The sequence below is a fragment of the Convolutriloba macropyga genome, chromosome 15 (genome assembly GCF_964194025.1).
Source record: "Convolutriloba macropyga chromosome 15, txConMacr16.3, whole genome shotgun sequence".
Classification (NCBI taxonomy): Eukaryota; Metazoa; Xenacoelomorpha; order Acoela; family Convolutidae; genus Convolutriloba; species Convolutriloba macropyga.
The window spans coordinates 47477827-47501400 of record NC_134482.1 but is presented as its reverse complement, the minus strand read 5'-3'; the positions used below and the strand labels follow the sequence as shown (position 1 = coordinate 47501400).

Here is a 23574-nt window from a genome sequence, read left to right as displayed (position 1 = left end):
AAATACTTGAAGCCAATCAGGAAGAAATAAGCTCTTACAAACAACTTTGACTAAAACATTGGAAAAAGTTAAGTTTTTTAATACTACAAAAGCACATAAATCCAAAGAAAAATTCTGTTCAGCCAATAGGGTATACATATGCTCGCAAAGCAACAGGCAAGTCATAATAGTATATGAAATTCATCTAAAGTACAGAAAAAAAAAACGAAAAACTGCGAAAAATTAAGCAAAATAGTTCTAATTTTCGCTATTTTTCGTCATATTTCTCAACAAAAAATTGCTTCGTATCCACAATACTGCAACTATTTAATAATTAAAAATTGCTCAGTAATATGGGTCTTAATAAAACAAAACAAAGGTCAAAAAATCGCAAAAATTAGCCCAAAAATCAGCAAAATACATGAAAAACCTCGGAAGTAGCATAAAATTCATATAAATTTCCAGAAACCTTCAAACCACTAATTACACCAGCCTAAAACTGAACGAAAATCATAACGAAACCTCTTAACCAAAAAATGGAAAAAAACTGCTTTAAAATGCCGCACGTGAACAAAAAAATTTCGCTCGCTTAGAGAAAATTTCTTCACACATCAATTTCTCGCTCTCTCGAAAACAGCGGTATGAACAAAAACCGCTCTTTTCGCTCCGCTCTTCACTTTTGTTCAGCAACAAAATCACTCCAATTTTTTTCACGCTTTTCATTTCCCGCTTCAAAAATCACTCCAATAAAATTGATTAAAAAAAGGACTTCTCCAATACTCCTCTTCGAGTCGTAATAGGAGCGCAATAATAGCCGGCTGAGATGAGGGCGGCTATTAAAAAGCATGAAAAATTTAAGGCCATCCCAGCAGCAGCACTCTAAGCACGCGAAGGACTACTAAACCCTACTTTGGGCCTCTAATGAAACTTAATGCCCACTGGGCTTTACCTGTTTATCCCGTTTTGAAAGATCAAAGTCATTGAAAAATGTGTGAGCACATCTTAAAAAAACACAGCGCCCCAAAACAATTCAAATTCTTTGAATTGTAAAAAAAATTAGGAGCGCTATAATAGCCGGCTGAGAAGATGAGGGCGGCCATTAAAAATAGGACCTTTCGTTGACAAGCTTTGACCAGGATTGCTCGATGTAACAACTTTCTAGTCGATGTTAACTTTCTAATGGCACTTTCAAAACAATGAGGATAATTGTTGAATTTGAATTAATACAAATTTATAAACAATGGAAAGGTTTGAGAGAAAAGCCTATGTACCATATACTAAAAGATTTAGGGTTCATTTAACACTGCTATATCTAGAATGAAATTACGCATTTACACAAACATTAATCTCAAACAATAAACGATGTAATTCTGTAACTTGGCGTTAAAACGCCCGAAATTTCTCATATGAGGCTTTTTAAATGTGAAATTTAAATTTATTTACAAATTTGCAGACGCATGGCAAAGCAAAGGATAGAATTTTTGAGTGCGTGTGAAATATTGCACGAAATGTGGTCAAAACAAACTGCCAAATTTTGGTTCATTTTCAGTTTCAAAACGTTTCAATAGTCAAATTCATGAAGTCTCGATACAATCTCAATAAGAGTTCGTTGATATTCACACAGGAACGAGTGTAGTTTTCTGTTTTAGTTAGGCATAGAGTTAATTAGGATGCGATTGATTTCTTTTTCCATAACTGATTGTGAATTGTAAATGCATCAACAGACACTGACATTGTTTTAGCTGGAATTTGGATGAAACGTTTGCCTCCACTGTCGTACCTGGAAAAAAACATTGAGACTGTAACAATACAATAAAGAGCAACACAATTGAAAATTACTTTAATGTCAAAGTCAACAAAATCTTAGTTACGGTAGTCCAATTCAGAAAAAAGCATATACTCAGCATTAAAACAAACCCATTGCATTTAATATACTCCAGCAGAAAGTCGCGAGAAACACCAAATTTGAATCCCATCAATATCAAATTATATTTAACTTGCGATCTTAAAAAATAGTTCTGAAGTCGAACCAAGTACTCTCAAGTGACCAGCGTCGGGCTCGCTTTGGCTTAGCTATCTTAAGTCTAGAGAAGTCATCCTCATTTGGTAGTAGGGACTTGAACTTCAAATATTACGGAATAACGTTGGGGGTGAACAGATAGTGTAAACAAGTATCATAAATTTTAACATACATCACTTAGTCCTAAAAGGTCATCATCATCATCATCAACATTAACATTTGTCATGTGATTTATTGAATCCGATTTAACTCTATAAAACTTTCATAGATTTGGAGATCAAATTGATCAAGAATTTATTAATTTACATTTAAACTTCCATTTCGGTGTGAAATATTTAAAGTTACCCCGACTCAAATTTTTATCATGTGAATCTTACTTGTAGAGATCCTGTATCATGTTGAGCTTGACACTCGTCGGACCCATACCGACAATTTTTGTAATGACCCCCTGAGAGCAGTCACCGTCACATAGATAGATGGCTCTGTATTTGAGACTGTGGTCTCTGAACAGCACTAAGAAATGCTTCCCTGCTCCCGATTCGCTGACATCGGATCCGCCACTTACACAGGCGACGTCCAGTTGCTAAACAACCATACTCAACGCGTCACATTGTATGGGGAAAATTAAGAAATAAATTTTTAACGGTTTTCACATTTCGAAATTATCTTTGTAAATTAAAATGTACACTTCAAATTAATTTCATTGACACTTGAATATTAACTAAATTTTAGATCTTTTCTCTTCATGCCCCCCACACCTCCAGCTTAGTGGGTATATATTTGACCCGTCCCCCCAGGCGCACGTGCTATTTTTTACATAGTAACGTGCTTTATAGCAACTCGTTATCGGAGACATTGAAAACACTGGGGGCGGGGAGGGGTGCAGAAAAGATCCCGCAATAATTTTTGCAAAGTAATAGCATTTTAGCACGGTTCTTTAATAGGGTTGTTATATTATTTGGGGGGATACCTATGATTTGGTGCAGAGAGATTTGTTCCTCAAACGCAAAAAATAAGTGAGACATTACCGATAATATTACCTGCAGAATCTTGTTCTTCATCTCACTGTTGACAGCACCTGGAAAGACAGACTGTGTGATGGCATTCTGAATCTTCTGCTTGTTACTCTTACTGCTCGGTTTCACAAACAATTTCGGACCTGAAACAACCAAATGAAATTATAATTTGAAACAAGCTCAGTATAGCTCACAGAATGCGGACTTCGAATATGATTCTTTCGTTAGTTTATCCTCCGTTTTTAATTCTCAGTCATTTTGCATGTTCTTTTGCCATTTTTTTTCTGTATAGGTATTTTGTTTCTAATTTCTATCATCATTCGCAGCTCTAGCTATTTCAAAATTTGTTAAAATGCAAAATACTTAACGATAAACAAGACTTAGTCATATATATTATGTTGACAATAGTGCCATGACAAACTGTACACTTGGGGAAAAAAACTTTGATCTTTACCCAATTTTGCATTTAAAAAAAGACAACTACAACAATAATTGATAAACTTGGTTCGTTCGAAGAAAATATAAATTGCAATTTGGAGTTTAAAATGGTTCTGGTAAGCTGTAGGAATAACTTGAAATAGTCCCTACCGCTATACTCGCTGAACTCAGACTTCGCATCCCAATTATCCATAGTTGACACTATCGATTCGCCGTCACTTAGCACTGAAAAACAACAATAATTGAAATTATTTATCTAGAGTAAAATAAATACACATTGGGAAAAAGGTCAGGACGGCATCAACGATATACTCACGGAAGGACAAGCAGAAAGCCTTCTACTTGTGGGTGTGATGCTGGCCTGTAGAGTCATATAGCAATTTAACAAAATCAAAATATATTTACAGAGGGCAGTTAGGCAAAACTTATAAGTTAAATTTAATTCATTCAGCAGGGGGCGTTTGCTTCAAAGTGCACCTAATGACCGGAAAAAATGGGCACAGTTTACCCGTCTGGGCACCAGCTTGAGTATCGTACATTAAATTTTGATGTTTCTTGGTTTTATATACCATAACATAAACCCGACTAATGTCGGAAGAATTGCTCTTGAACGACAGGCGAGGTAATTTAATTCATGGTCTTTAGTCTAGATCAATTTCTCTTTATGGGTGCAAAAAACCTTTGACCACACCGATATTCGAACCATTGACCTCTCGAACCATGGCCACCCGCACTAACCACTGCGCTACGAGTCACTAAATTTTGTTATGCTGCAACCGATTTTATATTAGCAACTTCTGAGCACTAGGTATTCCTCAAAAATGATGAAAGAAAGCGTGAAAAAGTCACTTGAGAAGTCAAAGAATGTTCTAGAAGAAAAGCGCAAAATTGTCACGCGAAAAATTTGCATAAAAAAGACACACAAGTTTACAATAATTGCTATGAACTTCGTTCAAGAGCAATTAATAAGGTCTTTCGACTCTTAACACTACCAAGAAGGCTAGTTTGAGACTGTGTCTAACACACACAACTTTCCAACATTCTCTACAGAAAACGCTTCAATTTTTTTACAACCAAGATACTGCTGGCTGCAGAAAAAAGCGGGTGATTATTTCATTATAGGACATTTAGGTTCACAGAACTAACAAAAATGTGCTCAACAGAACTGCGTCATAGTTTTTGTTGTTAACTACATCCAATAACGATAGTAGCACAGATGTAATGTACATTAAAAATTACTCAGAATGGCGTAAAATTCGATTTATAGTATCTCTGCTGTATTGTAAATCTGATAATTATTGCAACATTCAGTTAGACAATGATTCTGTTCTCTGTTTGCTTTTATAGATAACAGTAGTTAAGCATACATCCAGTGGTTTTTGATAAAAATTGATGAAAATCAAAACTACTCACAATTTTCCACCGAGTTTTTCCTGCTTCGTGACAATGCCATTCCTCCTCCGCCACCTGCACTATTTTTGCGCTCCAACTTCTGTTTCTGTTGTTTGTCACTCGCACTTCCCTTTCTGCTTCTGGACTGTTTAGACCCTTGCGTTGCCGATGTATTATCAGCCGTGGTTGATTTAGATCTATGCTTTGGAGTGCCAAGTTTAGGAGCTCCGCCGCCTCCCGTTTTGCCAGAAGAGCCATCTCCGGCAGTCACAAAAGCAAATCCTGGAACAACAGTTTGGTTACATGCAGATTTTAAAATAATTGAATCGTTGGGTAGCAGGGTCTTAAACTCCAAAACATAACTGACTAGCGTCGGGCTAATTGCTCTCAAACGAGAGCTAAAGAGCTCTTTCATTAGGGACCTTTATAACACATACGAGCTCCTTTGACCGTAATTTAATACAAATTAAACTCAAGTTTTAAAGTGCAAAAGTCATTTTTTTGAGTGAGGTAAGTCACGTATGATCAACATCTAATCACGCAAAAACTTTGGCTAGAGAGAGAGAGAGAGAGAGAGAGAGAGAGAGAGAGAGAGAGAGAAATGACGTCACGCGCGCAAAAGCCGTTAGTGAGAGGAAGAAGTCATTAAGAAAATTTGACTTTTTCAGCTTTGCAGTGTGAACAATTGTAAAACGAAAAAGAGGGTCAGACGACGAAACGAAAAACAAAGCAGGACAATTCCTGACGTACAATTCAAAGAATTGTCATTGACTGAACAAAAAACTAGACCTAGAACGGACTATGAGTGAATTGGGAAAACCATTTCTAAAAAAATCAGATCAAAAAAAAGTTAAAACAGAAAATCAATGTCAAAATGCCGCATGCGAACAAAAAACCACTAGCGAGAAATGGAAATTTGGTTCAAACAAGAAATTAGGCCTAGAATGAACTATGAATGGATTGGGAAAACCATTAAGGAAAAAATCCGATCCAAAGAATCGAAAAAACAGTAAAAATCAAAGTGAAATAGCCGCATGTGAACAAAAAAAACCACTAGTGAGAAAGCGAAAACTTTGAAAATAGAGTTAAAAATTTCACGCCACAAAACCACTCGCTTTTTCGCTCCCCTTCCTGTTTCGGCGTGACCAAAATCACTACTCCAATTTGACTTCAAAAATCATGATAATGTGTGAACAGATCTTTGAAAAAAGACAGCGCTCCAATACAATTCTAATTCTTTGAATTGTAAAAAACCCCAAGGACACCGCAATATAGCTCCGCCAAGCTTACAGCTTCGCAGCTATAATAAGAAACTACGACTAAATTGAATGCTTTCTTTGCACGAAAGCTCTCAACTATCATTAATAAGGATCCAGGCATACTTCATATTTGGTGATACCTGTTTTGACAAATACCAATGAAAAAGGCAGCATTCAAAACATACCCGGCAGATTGCCGGAAAATAGCCGCCGTTGATTCCAATAAGCATGATTGGGATTGAACAAATAGAATATATTGAAAAAAAAAGATTTTTGTACAAAAATATTTTTTAAGTCCCCTTTATTTTGATGGCATTTCGTAGTTGAACATACTTCTGTTTCTTAGAGAGAGGCTACAGGGGCTACTATCAACACCAATAAGCATTAGAGGTGGTAACTAAGACTTATAGGAACGACGTTCAAATAGCGGGCATCTAAAATTGGGCTTTATGGGTTTATCCCGTTTCTATTTCTGACTTCAATTTTTTATACCGACTCTGTTCATTTTGAATTGCTTTGCTTAGCAACTGATGTTCAAATTAACTTTTAGCAGAATGAGAGAAGAGAGAAACTAGCCTAGAGAAGTCAAAAAGATTTCACGCAAAATGTCGAAAAAGCGGCAAAATGGTAAAGCGAAAAAAAGTTTGACGAAGTAAAAAAAAAATACGAGCGCAATAATAGCCGGCTGAGAAGATGAGGGCGGCTATTAAACAATTAATGCACACACAGCGCAATTTATCTTGTTTGTTGAATTGGGCCAAACTAGGGGTTACCTTGCGGTCCACCGCCGATAACTCCTTTAGCGACTGCCTGTCCGTGACTTGAGGCCAGCCCTTTCTCTTCCAGTTCCTTCTGCCGCTTCTTCTCTAAGTACTGCGCCATTATCCTCTCTCTCCTAGCCGCAGCCTCCAGTTTCTTCTGCTCCTGGGCTAAGGATTCCTTAAGTTGACGCTCTTGACCTTGTTGATTTGCTTGTTCTGTCATTTTACGACGTTTCTCCAAATCACGCTGTTGTTTCTCGTTTTGGCGTCGCAGAAATTGAAGTTCGCGCTCTTTACGTTTCTGGTCATCTGAAACCATTGAAATGTTATGCGATAGGGAATAAAATTCTGATTTTAAAAGAAATAGGGGTTCCTGAATTCTAAATCTATTGGATTATTGAACAACTTCATTACGCAACCAAACCGAATAAATATCTATATAACACGATGTTCCTCTTTTTCACCCCCATTTGTTCAACTTCCTATCATTTCACCCCTATAATTTCTTCCCTCTCTCCATTCGCCCCCATTTTAATCCGCTATAAAATTTGTAGTATAAACATTGGTACTGTATCATTTGTCCGTGCTTTCCCAGGCCGTGGGACTTGACGAAACCCTCACAACCCGAAATGGTATTAATTTATCCACTTAATTATGAGAAAACATACTTGTAATTCCAAGTGCTGTATTGGGGGTTAATTGAAACGAGGTGAGAAGTAGAATTATATTACGTAATCGACTACATCAATCGAATTGCTCTCAAACGACTGGCCAGCGGTTGGCTTCGTCATTAGCTAGCAGCGTCATTGGGAGGCTAGCTTTATCTTAATTGAGGTGGAATGAGCACGAGGGAGGGTGGGGGGTTGCTGAGCGCGACTGTGCGGGGTTACGCGTGGAACGAGGTTGAGAGGGGGGTTACAGGTTGTGGTCAAACTCTAAGAGAACCTAATGCTCTCCAGACTTTACCTGTTTGTCTCGTTTTTGACGACGAAAAGTCAAAAGGCTCAGACAAAAGACTAGTCAAGAGAATAACCTCATAAAAAAGACCACAGGACTCAAAACAATTGCTACGAATTTCGTTTAAAGCCATTAAATTAAACACATGAGCATGTGTTTATTCGAAAACAAATCCATCACTTAGCGCAGTTGATTACTCATTTTTAAAGCGCATTGTCAAATCGTTGACTAATGCACACTAATACATCCAGCATCATTGAAAAATAATTATCGGTAAGCAAACTCAATTTAATATTAAAACAATAAAAAAAATACTAAGTATTAGTAACTTCAAAAACAGAGGAAATATTTAGAAACTCGGTAACAGCAAACAATCACAGAATCATCGCAGAGTTATCTGATACTGGTTTAATATCTTCCAACAACCTTCGAACTCTTTAAGAACACACAGCTCCCATACGGCAAAAAATGCCAAACAACCAACTAATGTCGGACGAATTTGTCTTAAACTATTAGAGACCGATCAGCTTTGTCTGCAGCTAGCCGGGGTTAGGTAGGCTAAGTTAAGCTTACCTGAACAAAGGCCAAAGGAGGTTGGCATGTGTTTGGGTCCAAATTGCCAGAAAAACGGCCAATCGCACCATCAACCCGTAAGCCTCCAAAAGAACTTCTCAACGACTTAATTTTGTCAGAGCCTTACCTGTTTAATCCCTTTCGAGGTCAAAAAGTAGAATGGTCAGACGACAAAAAGTGACAAAACGTTGGTGGAACCAAAAAAAATATGAAATAAAACAACAGCAGAACAAGTACGTTGTACACAAGTACATCAGGACAAGCTCCTGATGTATATTTCGAAGAACTTTCATTGACTAAACAAAAGACTAGACCTAGAAAGAACTATGAGTGAATTGGGAAGACTATAGTTAATCGCATACTTGAAGACTAGTGGGCTGAACGGCTCTAAGAAAACTTAATGCAAACTGGGTGCTACCTCTTTATCCCGTTTCTGCAGACGAAGGTCAAATGGGTCAGATGAAAAATTGGCCAAGCAAAAAATTGCATAAAAGACACAAACAGGATTAATACATTTGCAACAAATTGCTTTTGAGAGCAACTAACAATGATTTCCTAAAAAGTGCCTGCTAATTCATTTATGATAAACAGATTTCTACTATAATTCATTGTTAATGAGGATCAGAGATGACGACATTACGCCATATAACAGCAGCTGAAGTGCGGCATCAATTAAAAGAGAGAGAGAGAGAGAGAGAGAGAGAGAGAGATGGAGCGAGAGATAGAGTGTGCGAGAGAGATAAAACGTGAACGAGAAAAAGAAGGGAAGAAACGCTAACCGATAGAGAGAAATAGAGAGAGGAATATTTTCCATAATGGGATTCGACTCGGCAACTTCTAGTTTTCTAGCCTTGTTAGTAAACATAGAAAAATATAAACTGAACGGCAAAATCTTAAAGAAAGTTTTCAACTTCGCAGTAAAAAAAAATTTTTGTCTCGTTCTGTCAAGTAACCCATCTCGGAACCTAAAAAGCTTAGTTGGCCAGTACTGGTCGTTAAACTCAGAAAAAGACAAAACTGTAAAGGACAAAACTTTTAACAGGACTAATATAATTGCTACAAACTCGTTTGAGAGCAATTAAAAAAGACAGCGCCCCAAAACAATTCAAATTTTTTGAATTGTAAGAAAGCGAGCGCCTAAATAATAGCCGTTGAGAGGCTGGCAACGGCTATTAACAAGATCGTCAATTACTGCGATTATTCATATTCGAAAGAGTGTCAGCCTGATCTACAGCTAATCTTAGTGCCATCAACCAAGTGTCAGCCAGAAATTTTTAAAAGCCTCATGGAACAATTGTAGGTCTCATGGAATATACTCTCCACTTAGAACCCCACAGCCATTAGGTTTCATTGTTACCGTCAATACCCCCAATGCAATTTATCTAGCCTCATTTCAAACGCGGCAGATAAATGTGCTACTGTCCTGAGTTCTTCCAAACACAGGAGGCAAGAGACATATTTAGCAACGTTAGAATTCATTTTAGCCCTTTGGCATTTGAGACCTCTGGAGCATTCTCGGCGAGTTCTCAATACGCTCAAACGAATGACCATTTTAGGCGATATCAAAAGTTTCAGCGCTTAGGTACGTTTCAGCCGATTGGCTCTGCCAGTCTGTTACCCCAATATGTGAGTCTGCTATCATGTTTATTACTGGATACGCCATTAGTGGTAACATCTCTAGATGATCATAACGTCGCCAATCCTACCAATTCAGCAAAGTCTGCATTTGCGTACACGAGTGGCGAAATAGAGATAGGAATATTTTCCATGATGGGATTCGACTCGGCAACTTCTAGTTTTCTAGCCTTGTTAGTAAACATAGAAAAATATAAACTGAAAGGCAAAATCTTAAAAAAAAGTTTTCAACTTCGCAGTAAAAAAACATTTTTTGTCTCGTTCTGTCAAGTAACCCATCTCTGAACCTAAAAAGCTTAGTTGGCCAGTACTGGTCGTTAAACTCAGAAAAGGACAAAACTGTAAAGTTTTGGAAACAATTGCAAATTTTAACAAAATCTTGCTAAAAATCAAAATAATAATATCTTTAGAACCATTTCAATGTCTTTAGAGGCTATCCAGTACCCCTTTTTCAAGCCTGAAATAGTTTCACTGGCTCATAAAGATCCATACACTTGGAACATAAAAAACTTTCTAAAAATGAAAAAATTTAAATTTTATCAAAAAATTAGTAAAACTGGAGTCATAAAAAACATAGATAATTATCACATTAACTCCAGAAACTATGCAGGAGCTTAATATCAAACCTTGGATCAGGCCCCAGTGCCCTGTTGCCAGAAAAAAATCAAAAACATAAAATTACAAATTCTTTAAATAATTGCTTAAATTCGTGAAATTAAAGTCTTGAAGAACATTCCAATACAACTATAAACTATGCAGTAAAATAATATCAAACCCTACACGAACTTCCGCGGCTCTTGCGGCTAAAAAAACCCAAAAAAAAAGAAAAAAGTTCAAAAAACTTAAAGTTGCAAGTTTTATAAAAGAAAATTGCTAAAACTTGTGATATTAAGAAGTTGAAAATTAATCAATGACAGAAAATCTTCCAGTACCTTATTATCAAACCCCAACGGAGGTTTTCTGACCTTTGAGGCTCAAAAACCTGAATAAGGACTGAAAAGGTCGAAAAAAATTGAAAAAAAATGGCAAAAAATTGTCAACAAAATGCTAAAATTCGGGATGTTAAAATCATGTAAGACATTCGATTACATGTAGAAAAAAACCGTAACCTATTTTCAAACCCTAGAGGAGGTTCCTCGGCTCTTAAGACCAAAAAAACTAAACAAAAATTACAAAAAAAACTTGAAAAAAAAACAAGTTTTATAAAAAACATTGCTAAAATTTGTGACATTAAAATGTCGAAAAACTATTCCATGGCCAATAAAAACTTGTCAGTAACTCATTATCAAACCCCTTAGGATGTTTTCTGGCCCCTGGTTCTGGAAAGACCTGAATAAGGGAAAATTGCAGGTTTTGTCAAAACAATGTAAAACCATTCCATTACCACTAGAAACTATACAGTAACCTATTATTAAAACTAGTGAGAGTCCTTGACACCTAGGGCTCACCCAGCCATCAAAAAATGTCAAAAATTTACAAACACCTTGAAAAAAATTGCAAAATAGTATAAATTTGCGTGTTTTTAGCGAGCGGTTGTTCGTCAGTTGCTAGAAACGGGGGGTTGCAACGAGGGCTGATGGGGGGAGGGACAACAGTGGGGCAGGGGTGGGAATAACAGCGCGGGTGCTGTGGGGGTAATAGTGGGGCGGGGGTCAACAGTGGAGGGGTCTTTAATCCCTAAGAACCGCCCTTCACACCATAAGTATAAGTGTTTGAGCTGAAACAGAGCTCTAAAACAGTTTGAGCTGAAACAGAGCTGAAAAGCTCTAAGAGCACTTAATGCCAGCTGGGCGCTACCTGTTTATTCCGCTTTCGAGGACCAAAAGTCAAAAGGGTCAGCCGAAAAATCGGTCAAGCCAAAAATCGCATAAAAAGACCGACAGGACTAATATAATTGCTACAAACTCGTTTGAGAGCAATTAAAAAAAACAGCGCCCCAATACAATTCAAATTTTTTGAATTGTAAGAAAGCGAGCGCCTAAATAATAGCCGTTGAGAGGCTGGCAACGGCTATTAACAAGATCGTCAATTACTGCGATTATTCATATTCGAAAGAGTGTCAGCCTGATCTACAGCTAATCTTAGTGCCATCAACCAAGTGTCAGCCAGAAATTTTTAAAAGCCTCATGGAACAATTGTAGGTCTCATGGTTTATACTCTCCACTTAGAACCACACAGCCATTAGGTTTCATTGTTACCGTCAATACCCCAATGCAATTTATCTAGCCTCATTTCAAACGCGGCGGATAAATGTGCTACTGTCCTGAGTTCTTCCAAACACAGGAGGCAAGAGATATATTTAGCAACGTTAGAATTCATTTTAGCCCTTTGGCATTTGAGACCTCTGGAGCATTCTCGGCGAGTTCTCAATACGCTCAAACGAATGACCATTTTAGGCGATATCAAAAGTTTCAGCGCTTAGGTACGTTTCAGCCGATTGGCTCTGCCAGTCTGTTACCCCAATATGTGACTCTACTATCATGTTTATTACTGGATACGCCATTAGTGGTAACATCTCTAGATGATCATAACGTCGCCAATCCTACCAATTCAGCAAAGTCTGCATTTGCGTACACGAGTGGCGACATATTGTCACCCATTCTTGCGTGGGAGAAAAATGTTTAAATTGTGGGACAATAGTGACAAAATGGCGGACAATCCTTAAAAAATTCCGTCACTGTTCTCGGAAAAAACACTTTTTTATGTCAACGTCCGCAATACGTGAGCAGGGCTATCGTCATCACTGCACTTTAACCTTTAATTTATATTCAAAACTTTGACGGATTAAAATTATAATTACCCCTCACTGCATTTTGATATGAACCAATTATTTCCCACTTTTTCTCCTTTAATCAGTTTTAGAAGCCGTGCGCGGAAAGTAGTTACCTTAGCGCTGATGTTAGTGACGCAAATTGCCGGACAATAGTGACAAAAATCTGTCCGCCTTTCTCGCGTGTCATCAAATTCCGCAATCGCGGACATCACCGGCAAATATTCCCAATTTTAAATTTGCAATGGTTTACCTCACTATCACTGTTGTCCGCAAAAACCTATAACGCCTAATCTTAAAACATGGGAGAGCGGAAAATGCTGATATTAGCAAGCAAATTTGCTTGTTCAGAATGTTGGATTGGCGACGTAATGATAAGTTGATCGATTTTGATACGGAAAATGTATTAATAAACCATGATTTAGGGCAAAAAAGTTTTCAGAAATCAACAAGGATTAGTAACAAGATACAAGCAAGACCTTCATTTATCTAAATTTATTCACTTACCAACTAGTGGCGACTGAGTATTGGCCCCTTCAGTGGCCACAATAGACGCTGCACTGCTGTCTTTTGGGGTTCCACCACCCGGTGTGAGAGGTGAGTTTTTGGTGCCAAAAGAGTCAACATCTATGACGAGAGCCAAGCCTCCTTTGCGTCTGCCCAAGTCTATAGTGCTGCTCAATTCTCCTTCTGGAACAAAATTCAGAAGCTCTAGCAACTGTTTTCTGCTCTCAGGTTGACTTGAACTTGAAAAATACCATTACAAAACACGACAGCGGTAGACCTAATTACCAGAAATGAATGAAAACTTATGACATAAATGAAAGAACGACTGCAAAAAAGCCGTTAGACTTTTAACTTTTAAAAATTGAAACAAATACGCGTATCAATTTTAATTCTTGCTTTTGGGACAAAATCTTAGCTTACTTCAGATTAAACTTACTTTGAATTGATTTCCTCCTCCAAGAAGAAATTAATCGACAATATACAAAGAAGCACGCCACTGCCTTGGACAGGCTAATGTAGAAACGTTAGCATAAAAAAATTGAGTAATGTAAAAACTCCTTACACATTTAGAAATTAGCAACCAGCTTAGAGGGTGTATAATAGTTGGAAACCCAGACGCAAGTTCTATGTTTTACATGATGAACTACTATGTAATAGCACGTGATCTGTAATTGGGGGGGGGGGGGGGTGCATAACGTACTGGTGGTAGTGGAGGTGGAAGGGGGAGGGTGCTTGCACAAACGGTTTTCACATATTTCAAATATCTCTTTGTAAATCAGAGGACTAAATCCAAAAAAGCTATGAAAAACACTTCAAATTGCACTAACACTTTCGGGGGGGGGGGGGCACAAACAGAAAAGATTTCAAATAAAACTGTGAAAAGACTTTGAATGATTTTGAAACCTTTACTTCAAAAAGCCATTGCAAAGATCTAGGATAACTAAATTCCAGGAAAACGTAAACTTTCAAGTCTCAATTCTAAACATACCCGGCAGATTGCCGAAAAAAGCCGCCGTTGACGCGCTTGATGCACATCGAGATTGAAACAGAAAGGAAAAGGATAAATTGACCAAATTTTTGTCTGTTTTTTTTTTCAGAGTCAAAAAGTGTTCTAATTTGAGTGGTTTCACTTCGGTTCTAAAACTACACTTATTTCAGCTTCCAAACTGACATCTAACAAGCTTAATACCGATATCAGCTAGCAAACACTCAATTGAACTTTGATAACCTAATTCTCAATGACTTAATGACCTCATCTCAATGACTTTATCGGATTATCCCGTCTCATTTGACTTTGCTCTTTTGACTCAGGGTGAGACCACATTTATCCGCCGCCTTTGAAATGAGGCTAGATAAATCGAAGTTGGGTAGTGACGGTAATATCCAAAGCTGCTGATTGACCTGCGTTCTAAGAGGTGAATATAAACCATGAGGCCTGCAACTATTGAATGAGGCCTGTAAAAATTTTTGGCTCGCACTTAATCGATGGGACTAAGATTAGCTGCAGATCAGGCTGACAATATTTGTTATTCGACCATGATGCTCATCAATCTTATCTCAAGGTCATGAAGTGACACACCATGATCAACCATGGAATTTAAAACCGATAAATTGCTGCAAACTTTTGCACAAACAAAAATCTTTACTCCCTGAACTGCCACAACTCATTCGGCTAGCCCATCCACTCATTATAGCTATGCTTATTCCAGATTCTTAAGTAGGCGACAGATAGAAACGTTTACTTACACAAAAGCACTTAACTTCGTTCCAAAGAAATTTATTAACATATCCGGAAAATAGCAGCCATTGATTCCTATAACCACATTGATTTTCTACAAAAAATTAAATATGCGAACTATTTGGATGTCATTTTGTAGATAGACGTAACCCTGTTTCTTGGTGAGGGGATATAGTATCAATACCAATAAGCAATAGAGACGGAAACTAATACTAATGAGAACATTGCCGGCAGATTGCCGGAATAGCAGCGAAAGAATAGACTTGCGTGCCATATAATAGAGATAGAAACAGATACAGATCTAAATAAAAAAATCGACACGGCTCAAACAGCTAGGTAAAAAACATTTAGCGATAAATTGATTGAGCTTGTTAAAAATCATTCCACAGAAGCCTCTTAGTAGGGACCTTAACTGCACATATTAATTCCTTTGAACTTAAACAAATTCGAATTAAAGTTTTAAAGTGCAAGTCCTTTTATCGAGTGAGGTAAGTCACCTATGATCAAAATATAATAATCAGGCAAATGATCTTAAAGCCTTTGCTAGAGAGAGAGAGAGAGAGAGAGAGAGAAAGCAAAAAAGACGTCACGCGCGCAAACGCCGTTAGTAGGAGAATTCATTAAGAATATTTGACTTTTTCAGCTTTGCTGTGTGAAAAAATGCATAACGAAAAAGTGCGTCAGACGCCGAGACAAAAAAAAACAAAGAGCACCACATTATTTATATATATATATATATATATATATATATATATATATATATATATATATATATATATATATCTTTGCAGCTATAAACAAAGATCAAGTAACGGCCATGTAAAATTGGGTCTTATGGGTTTATCCCGGTTTTATTTGTTTTATTTCTGATTTCAATTTTTAAAACTGACTCTTTTCATTTTGAATTGCTTTGCTGAGCAACTACTATTTAAAAGCACGTTTAACAGAAAGAGCAAATAACAAAACCAGCCTAGAGAAGAAAAAGTCACGCAAAATGTTAAACAGGCTGTGAACTAAAAACGGAAACAAATTTTTATTTGACGAAGTAAAAAAAATAGCAGGACAAATCTTGACAAAATTCAAAGAAATTTTTTAATGACAAAACAAAAACTATAGATAGAACGAACTATGAGTGATTTGGGAAAACCAATTCTCAAAAAAAATAGATCAAAAAAATAAAAAAATCAATACCAAAATGCCGCATGTGAACAAAAATACAATAGCGAGAAATGGAAATTTGGTTCAAGCAAAAAACAAGGATCAGAAAGAACTATGTATGGATTGAAAAAAAAAACATTTAGAAAATTCGATCCAAAAAATCGAAATAACAGTAAAAATCGAAGTGAAATTGCCGCATTCGAACAAAAAGGCACTAGCGAGAAAGCGAAAATTTGTTCAAACACCGTTTATTTTTTTCACTCTACTTTTAAATTAGAGCAAAAAAATTTTACGCCGCAAAACCACTTGCTTTTTCGCTCCATTGCATGATTCGGCGTAGCCAAAACCAGTACTCCAATTTGACTTCAAAAATAATGAAAATGTGTGAACAGATCTTAAAAAACAAAAAAAAACATAGTAGGACAAATCTTGAAATACAATTTGGATAATTGTATTAATTTATGAACCGACAATCAACTAGTCCGTTTGCCAAGGCAAATGAGAGCTCTTAAAAATGAGACTAAGCAATAAAAGAATACAAGAACAAAAAACGAGCAAGACTACAACTTTTGTTTCTTGAAAAGAGGGGATCAACAAAAACAACTGCTTGGAACTCAAACTGACAGCTATATTCCTCTATTTCTCATTAGCAACCTGTGATTAAATGTCCATGAGTCCTCACAATAATAATATTAAATGATTATAACCAACTAACGTCGGGCGAATTGCTCTCAAACGACTGGCGAACTAGATAGCCACGGTTTATTGTCCTCAGGGCGCTACCTCTTTATCCCGTTTCTGAATACGAGTCAAATGAGTCAGACGAAAAATCGGCCAGTCGAAAAATAATGACAAACAGGATTAATATATTTGCTACAAATCGCTTTTGAGAGCAATTAACAAGGGTTTCCAAAAAGTGCCTGTTAGATCATTCATAATAAAAACATTTCAACTATAACTCATTGATAATGAGGATCAGAGATGGTGACATTACGCCACATAACAGCAGCTGAATTGCGGAATCAACAAAGAGAGAGAGAGAGAGAGATAAAACGTGAACGAGAAAGAGAAGGAAAGGAACCCCAACCGAAAGAGAGAGAAAGAGACAGGAATATCTTCCATGATTGAATTCGAAACTGCAACTTCTAGTTTTCTAACCTTGTTAATAAATAAATCATATAGAAAAAAACTGAAAAAGGCACAATTAAAAAAAGTTTTGAACTCCGCAAAAAAACTAAAACCATTTTTTGTCTCGAAAGTTCTGTCAAGTAACCCATCTCCGAGGCTTTAAAAGTTTTGGAGGCCATAAATGGTCGTAAGACTCAGAAAAGGGCAAGAAAATAGCTTTAAAATTTCGAAAAAATTGCAAATTTTAACAAAATCTTGCTAAAAATCAAGACACTATCTTAAGAACCATTCCATAGTCTCAAGAGACTATCCAGTATCCCTGTTTCAAGCCTGAAATAGTTTCACTGGCTCAAAAAGATCCATACGCTTGGAACACAAAAATTTTCCAAATATTTGAAAAGTTTAAATTTTATTACTTTAAACTCTACTTTTAAATTAGAGCAAAAAAAAATTTACGCCTCAAAACCACTTGCCTTTTTGCTCCACTTCATGATTCGGCGTAGCCAAAACCAGTACACCAATTTGACTTCAAAAATAATGAAAATGTGTGAACAGATCTTAAAAAATAAAAAAAAACATAGCACGACAAGTCTTGAAATACAATTCGGATAACTGTATTAATTTATGAACCGACAATCAACTAGTCCGTTTGCCAAGGCAAATGAGAGCTTTTAAAAATGAGACTAAGAAAGAAAAGAACACCAGAACATAAAACGAGCAAGTCAACATCTTTTGTTTCTTGAAAAGAGAAGATCAACAAAAACAACTGCTAGGAGCTCAAACTGACAGCTATATTCCTCTATTTCTCATTAGCAACCTGTGATTAAATGTCCAGTCCTCACATTAATAATATTAAATGAACATAACCAACTAACGTCGGGCGAATTGCTCTCAAACGACTGGCGAACTGGCTAGCCACGGTTTAGAGTCCTCAGGGCGCTACCTCTTTATCCCGTTTCTGAATACGAAAGTCAAATGAGTCAGACAAGAAATCGGCCAATAGAAAAATTGCATAAATGACAAACAGGATTAATATATTTGCTACAAATTGCTTTCGAGAGCAATTAACAAGGGTTTCCTAAAAGTGCCTGTTAGATCATTCATAATAAAAACATTTCAACTATAACTCATTGATAATGAGGATCAGAGATTGTGATATTACGCCACATAACAGCAGCTGAATTGCGGAATCAACAAAGAGAGAGAGAGAGAGAGAGAGAGATAAAACGTGAACGAGAAAGAGAAGGAAAGGAACCCCAACCGAAAGAGAGAGAAAGAGACAGGAATATCTTCCATGATTGAATTCCACACTGCAACTTCTAAATTTCTAACCTTGTTAATAAATAAATCATATAGAAAAAAACTGAAAAAGGCAAAATTAAAAAGTTTTGAACTCCGCAATAAAAAAATCAAAACCACTTTTGTCTCGAAATTTCTGTCAAGTAACCCATATCCGATATTTTAAAAGTTTCGTAGGCCGTTAATGGTCGTAAGACTCAGAAAAGGACAAAAAATAGCTTAAAAATTTTGAAAAAAATTGCAAATTTTAACAAAATCTTGCTAAAAATCAAGACACTATCTTAAGAACCATTCCATAGTCTCAAGAGACTATCCAGTATCCCTGTTTCAAGCCTGAAATAGTTTCACTGGCTCAAAAAGATCCATACGCTTGGAACACAAAAATTTTCCAAATATTTGAAAAGTTTAAATTTTATTACTTTAAACTCTACTTTTAAATTAGAGCAAAAAAAAATTTACGCCTCAAAACCACTTGCCTTTTTGCTCCACTTCATGATTCGGCGTAGCCAAAACCAGTACACCAATTTGACTTCAAAAATAATGAAAATGTGTGAACAGATCTTAAAAAATTAAAAAAAAACATAGCAGGACAAGAAGAAATACAATTCGGATAATTGTATTAATTTATGAAACGACAATCAACTAGTCCTTTTGCCAAGGCAAATGAGAGCTTTTAAAAAGGAGACTAAGAAATAAAAGAACACAAGAACAAAAAACGAGCAAGACTACAACTTTTGTTTCTTGAAAAGAGGGGATCAACAAAAACAACTGCTAGGAACTCAAACTGATAGCTATATACCTCTATTTCTCATTCGCAACCTGTAATTAAATGTCCAGTCCTCACATTAATAATATTAAATGAACATAACCAACTAACGTCGGGCGAATTGCTCTCAAACGACTGGCGAACTGGCTAGCCACGGTTTAGAGTCCTCAGGGCGCTACCTCTTTATCCCGTTTCTGAATACGAAAGTCAAATGAGTCAGACAAGAAATCGGCCAATAGAAAAATTGCATAAATGACAAACAGGATTAATATATTTGCTACAAATTGCTTTCGAGAGCAATTAACAAGGGTTTCCTAAAAGTGCCTGTTAGATCATTCATAATAAAAACATTTCAACTATAACTCATTGATAATGAGGATCAGAGATTGTGATATTACGCCACATAACAGCAGCTGAATTGCGGAATCAACAAAGAGAGAGAGAGAGAGAGAGAGAGAGAGAGAGATAAAACGTGAACGAGAAAAAGAAGGAAAGGAACCCCAACCGAAAGAGAGAGAGAAAGAGACAGGAATATCTTCCATGATTGAATTCGACACTGCAACTTCTAGTTTTCTAACCTTGTTAATAAATAAATCATATAGAAAAAACTGAAAAAGGCACAATAAAAAAAGTTTTGAACTCCGCAAAAAAAATTAAAACCATTTTTTGTCTCGAAAGTTCTGTCAAGTAACCCATCTCCGAGGCTTTAAAAGTTTTGTAGGCCATTAATGGTCGTAAGACTCAGAAAAGGGCAAGAAAACAGCTTTAAAATTTTGAAAAAATTGCAAATTTTAACAAAATCTTGCCAAAATTCAAGATACTAATATCTTAAGAACCAATTCATTGTCTCAAGAGACTATCCAGTATACCTGTTTCAAGCCTGAAATAGCTTCACTGGCTCAAAGATCCATACGCTTGGAACACAAAAATTTTCCAAAAATTTGAAAAGATTAAATTTTATTACTTTAAACTCTACTTTTAAATTAGGCCAAAAAAATTTTACGCCTCAAAACCACTTGCTTTTTCGCTCCACTTCATGATTCGGCTCAGCCAAAACCAGTACTCCAATTTGAGTTCAAAAAAATGAAAATGTGTGAACAGATCTTGAAAAATAAAAAAAAAACATAGCAGGACAAGTCTTGAAATACAATTCGGATAATTGTATTAATTTATGAACCGACAATCAACTAGTCCGTTTGCCAAGGCAAATGAGAGCTTTTAAAAACGAGACTAAGCAATAAAAAAACACAAGAACAAAAAACAAGCAAGACTACAACTTTTGTTTCTTGAAAAGCGAGGATCAACATAAAAACAACTGCTAGGAACTCAAACTGACAGCTGTATTCCTCTATTTCTCATTAGCAACCTGTAATCAAAAGTCCATGAGTCCTCACATTAATAATATTAAATGAACAAAACCAACTAACGTCGGGCGAATTGCTCTCAAACGACTGGCGAACTGACTAGCCACGGTTTAGTTTCCTCAGGGCGCTACCTCTTTATCCCGTTTCAGAATACGAAAGTCAAATGAGTCAGACGAAAAATCGGCCAATTGAAAAATTGCATAAATGACAAACAGGATTAATATATTTGCTAAAAATTGCTTTTGAGAGCAATTAACAAGGGTTTCCTAAAAGTGCCTGTTAGATCATTCATAATAAAAACATTTCAACAATAACTCATTGATAATGAGGATCAGAGATGTTACTATCCAGTATCCCTGTTTCAAGCCTGAAATAGTTTCACTGGCTCAAAAAGATCCATAGGCTTGGAACACAAAAATTTTCCAAATATTTGAAAAGTTTAAATTTTATTACTTTAAAACTAAAAGTTTTTAGCTTTTTAAATATCACTAAAACTGGAGACATAAAAATTGTTGATCACAATCCCATTAACTCTAGAAATTATGCAACAGCTTAGTATCAAACCTTGGAGGAGTTCCCAGGGCCTCTGTTGCCGGAAAAAATCAAAAACATGAAAATGCAAATATTTTTTTAAAAATTTAAAGATTCGTGATATTCAAATCTTGAAGAGCATTCCATAACATCTATAAACTATGCAGTAACAAATTATAAAACCCTAGAGGAGGTTTCGTGGCCCTTGAGGCTAGAGAAACCTAATAAATGACGCAAAATTTCAAAAAACTTGCAAGTTTTAAAAAAATCGCACAAACTTGATATTAAAAAAGTGAAAACTATTCCATGGCCAAAAAAAATTTTCCATCAACTTATTATCAAACCCTAACGAAGGCCTTTTTGACCCTTGAGGCTCAACAAATCTGAATAAAGACAATAAATATTTAAAAAATTGGAAATGGCGAAAAATATCAAAAATATGCTAAAATTCGTGATTTTAAAATATTGCAACACAATCCATTAATCTAAAAATTATCCCGAAATCTATTTTAAAACCCTTGAGGAGGTTTCTTGGCTTTCAAGGCCGAAAAAATCTAAAAACCGACAAAAAAAATTAAAAAAAAAACTTGAAAAAAGCAAGTTTTATCAAAAAATTGCTAAAATTTGTGACATTAAAAAGTTGAAAAACTATTGCATTGCCATTAAAAATTTGTCAGTAACTTATTATCAAACTGCACAGGATGTTTTCAGGACACTGGGTCTGGAAAGACCTGAATAAGGGGAAAAACGTAAATTTGAAAAAAAATAGCACGTTTTGTCAAAAAAATGCTAAAATTCGTAATGGTAAAATGTTGAAACCATTACATTGCCACAAGAAACTACGCAGTAACCTATTTTTAAAACCTAAAGAAGGTTCCTCGACACCTAGGGCTGATAAAGGGGCGAGGTGGGGCGGCAACAGCGCGGTGGGGGGGCAAAAGGGTGGTCTACAGTGGGGGCGTCTTCAACCTCGAGAACTGCTCTTCACACCATAAGTATAAGTATGAGTCTCAAAAGAGTTTGAGTTAAAAGAAAACTGAAACGCTCTAAGAGCACTTAATGCACGCCGGGCGCTACCTTTTTATCCCGTTTTTTAGCACAAAAAGTCAAAAGCGTCAGACGAAAAATCGGTCAAGCGAAAAGTGGCATAAAAAAAAGACCGACAGGACTAATATAATTGCTACAAACTTCGTTTGAGAGTAATTAATAAGACAAAAACAACCAAAAATCGAAACAAAACTTGCTGAAATTTTTTGAAAACACTTAGTATAAAAGTCACAGAACGCAACAGTTACGGAGGGATACAATTACACCAATTAATTGAGTCCTCAATCACCACCGTTGAGAACTGTCATCAACGAGACTAAGTGATAAGACAGCAATAAGATTTTTTCTGAAAACGAACAAGCGTATATTTGCAAAAGCATAGCTATGCACTGAATTGCTTTGGTTTAGTTGAAGCCTTTTGTTAGCAACCTAAGAGACCTGTCAACAATGATACCAGGACGACAAAGTTGAGAAGAAAAACTCGCAAAACTCTATCAATTTGATAATTATTATTGAAAACAATTAGTGTCAAAGTCATAGAAAGCACTAGCTTTGAACAAGAACAATTAAATCGATAAACTTAACCCCTATTAACAGCATCTGAGACCTATCCCCAATGATATTAAATAAGACTTCAAAAAGTAAAATAAATACTCGCAGAACTCAAAAATTCACTCAAGACACGAAAACCACTAGCTATTAATTCGAGCCATAAATTAGGTTCTTTTATGCCTCATTAGCAACCAATCAGACCTATTATTGACGATACTTTGTGATGAAACAGATAAAAAAGGGGGCAAAATCTAAAATTCACTAATATTTTATGACAAAAAATAGTGGCAAAGTCATAAAAGGTTTTAGCTGCCCCTTAATGAATTCAATCAAAGGCAAATAGGCGCAATTAGAACACAAATGTACCGTCTTAAAAGCACTAAAGGAGAGGAAACTCTGAAAACAGAAGTCAAATTGACGCACCTGAAAAAAAAATCCATTTCAAAAACCGCCGAATTGTTCCGACACCAACTTCTCACTCCACTTTAAAGGTATTTAGAAAAAGTCAAGCCTCAAACCTACTCGATTTTTTGCTCCCTTCACTGTTTCAGTGTGATCAACATCATCACTCTAACTTGACTTCTCACTGACGTGAAAAAGCCGAAAAAAGCCTGAACAAATCTTGAAAAAAGAAGACAGTGCACCAATACAATTAAAATTTTTGAATTGTAAAAAGGAGAGCGC

The 23574-nt window shown here is 36.2% G+C and overlaps 1 protein-coding gene across 2 annotated transcripts in view; it reads right to left on the bottom strand.

Moving 5' to 3' along the window:
- Positions 1-1173: 1173 nt before the first annotated feature.
- LOC142354372 (uncharacterized) overlaps positions 1174-23574 on the bottom strand; it is a 76951-nt gene continuing 54550 nt past the window's right edge. For both annotated transcript variants that reach the window (XM_075406648.1, XM_075406649.1), the window contains 7 exons: positions 13308-13490; positions 6878-7174; positions 4867-5127; positions 3604-3678; positions 3040-3158; positions 2377-2582; positions 1174-1759 (listed from right to left, as the gene is read on the bottom strand). In XM_075406648.1, coding sequence (XP_075262763.1) covers positions 1645-1759; positions 2377-2582; positions 3040-3158; positions 3604-3678; positions 4867-5127; positions 6878-7174; positions 13308-13490 — 1256 coding nt within the window. In that variant the 3' untranslated portion in view covers positions 1174-1644. The remainder of the gene's footprint in view (positions 1760-2376; positions 2583-3039; positions 3159-3603; positions 3679-4866; positions 5128-6877; positions 7175-13307; positions 13491-23574) is intronic.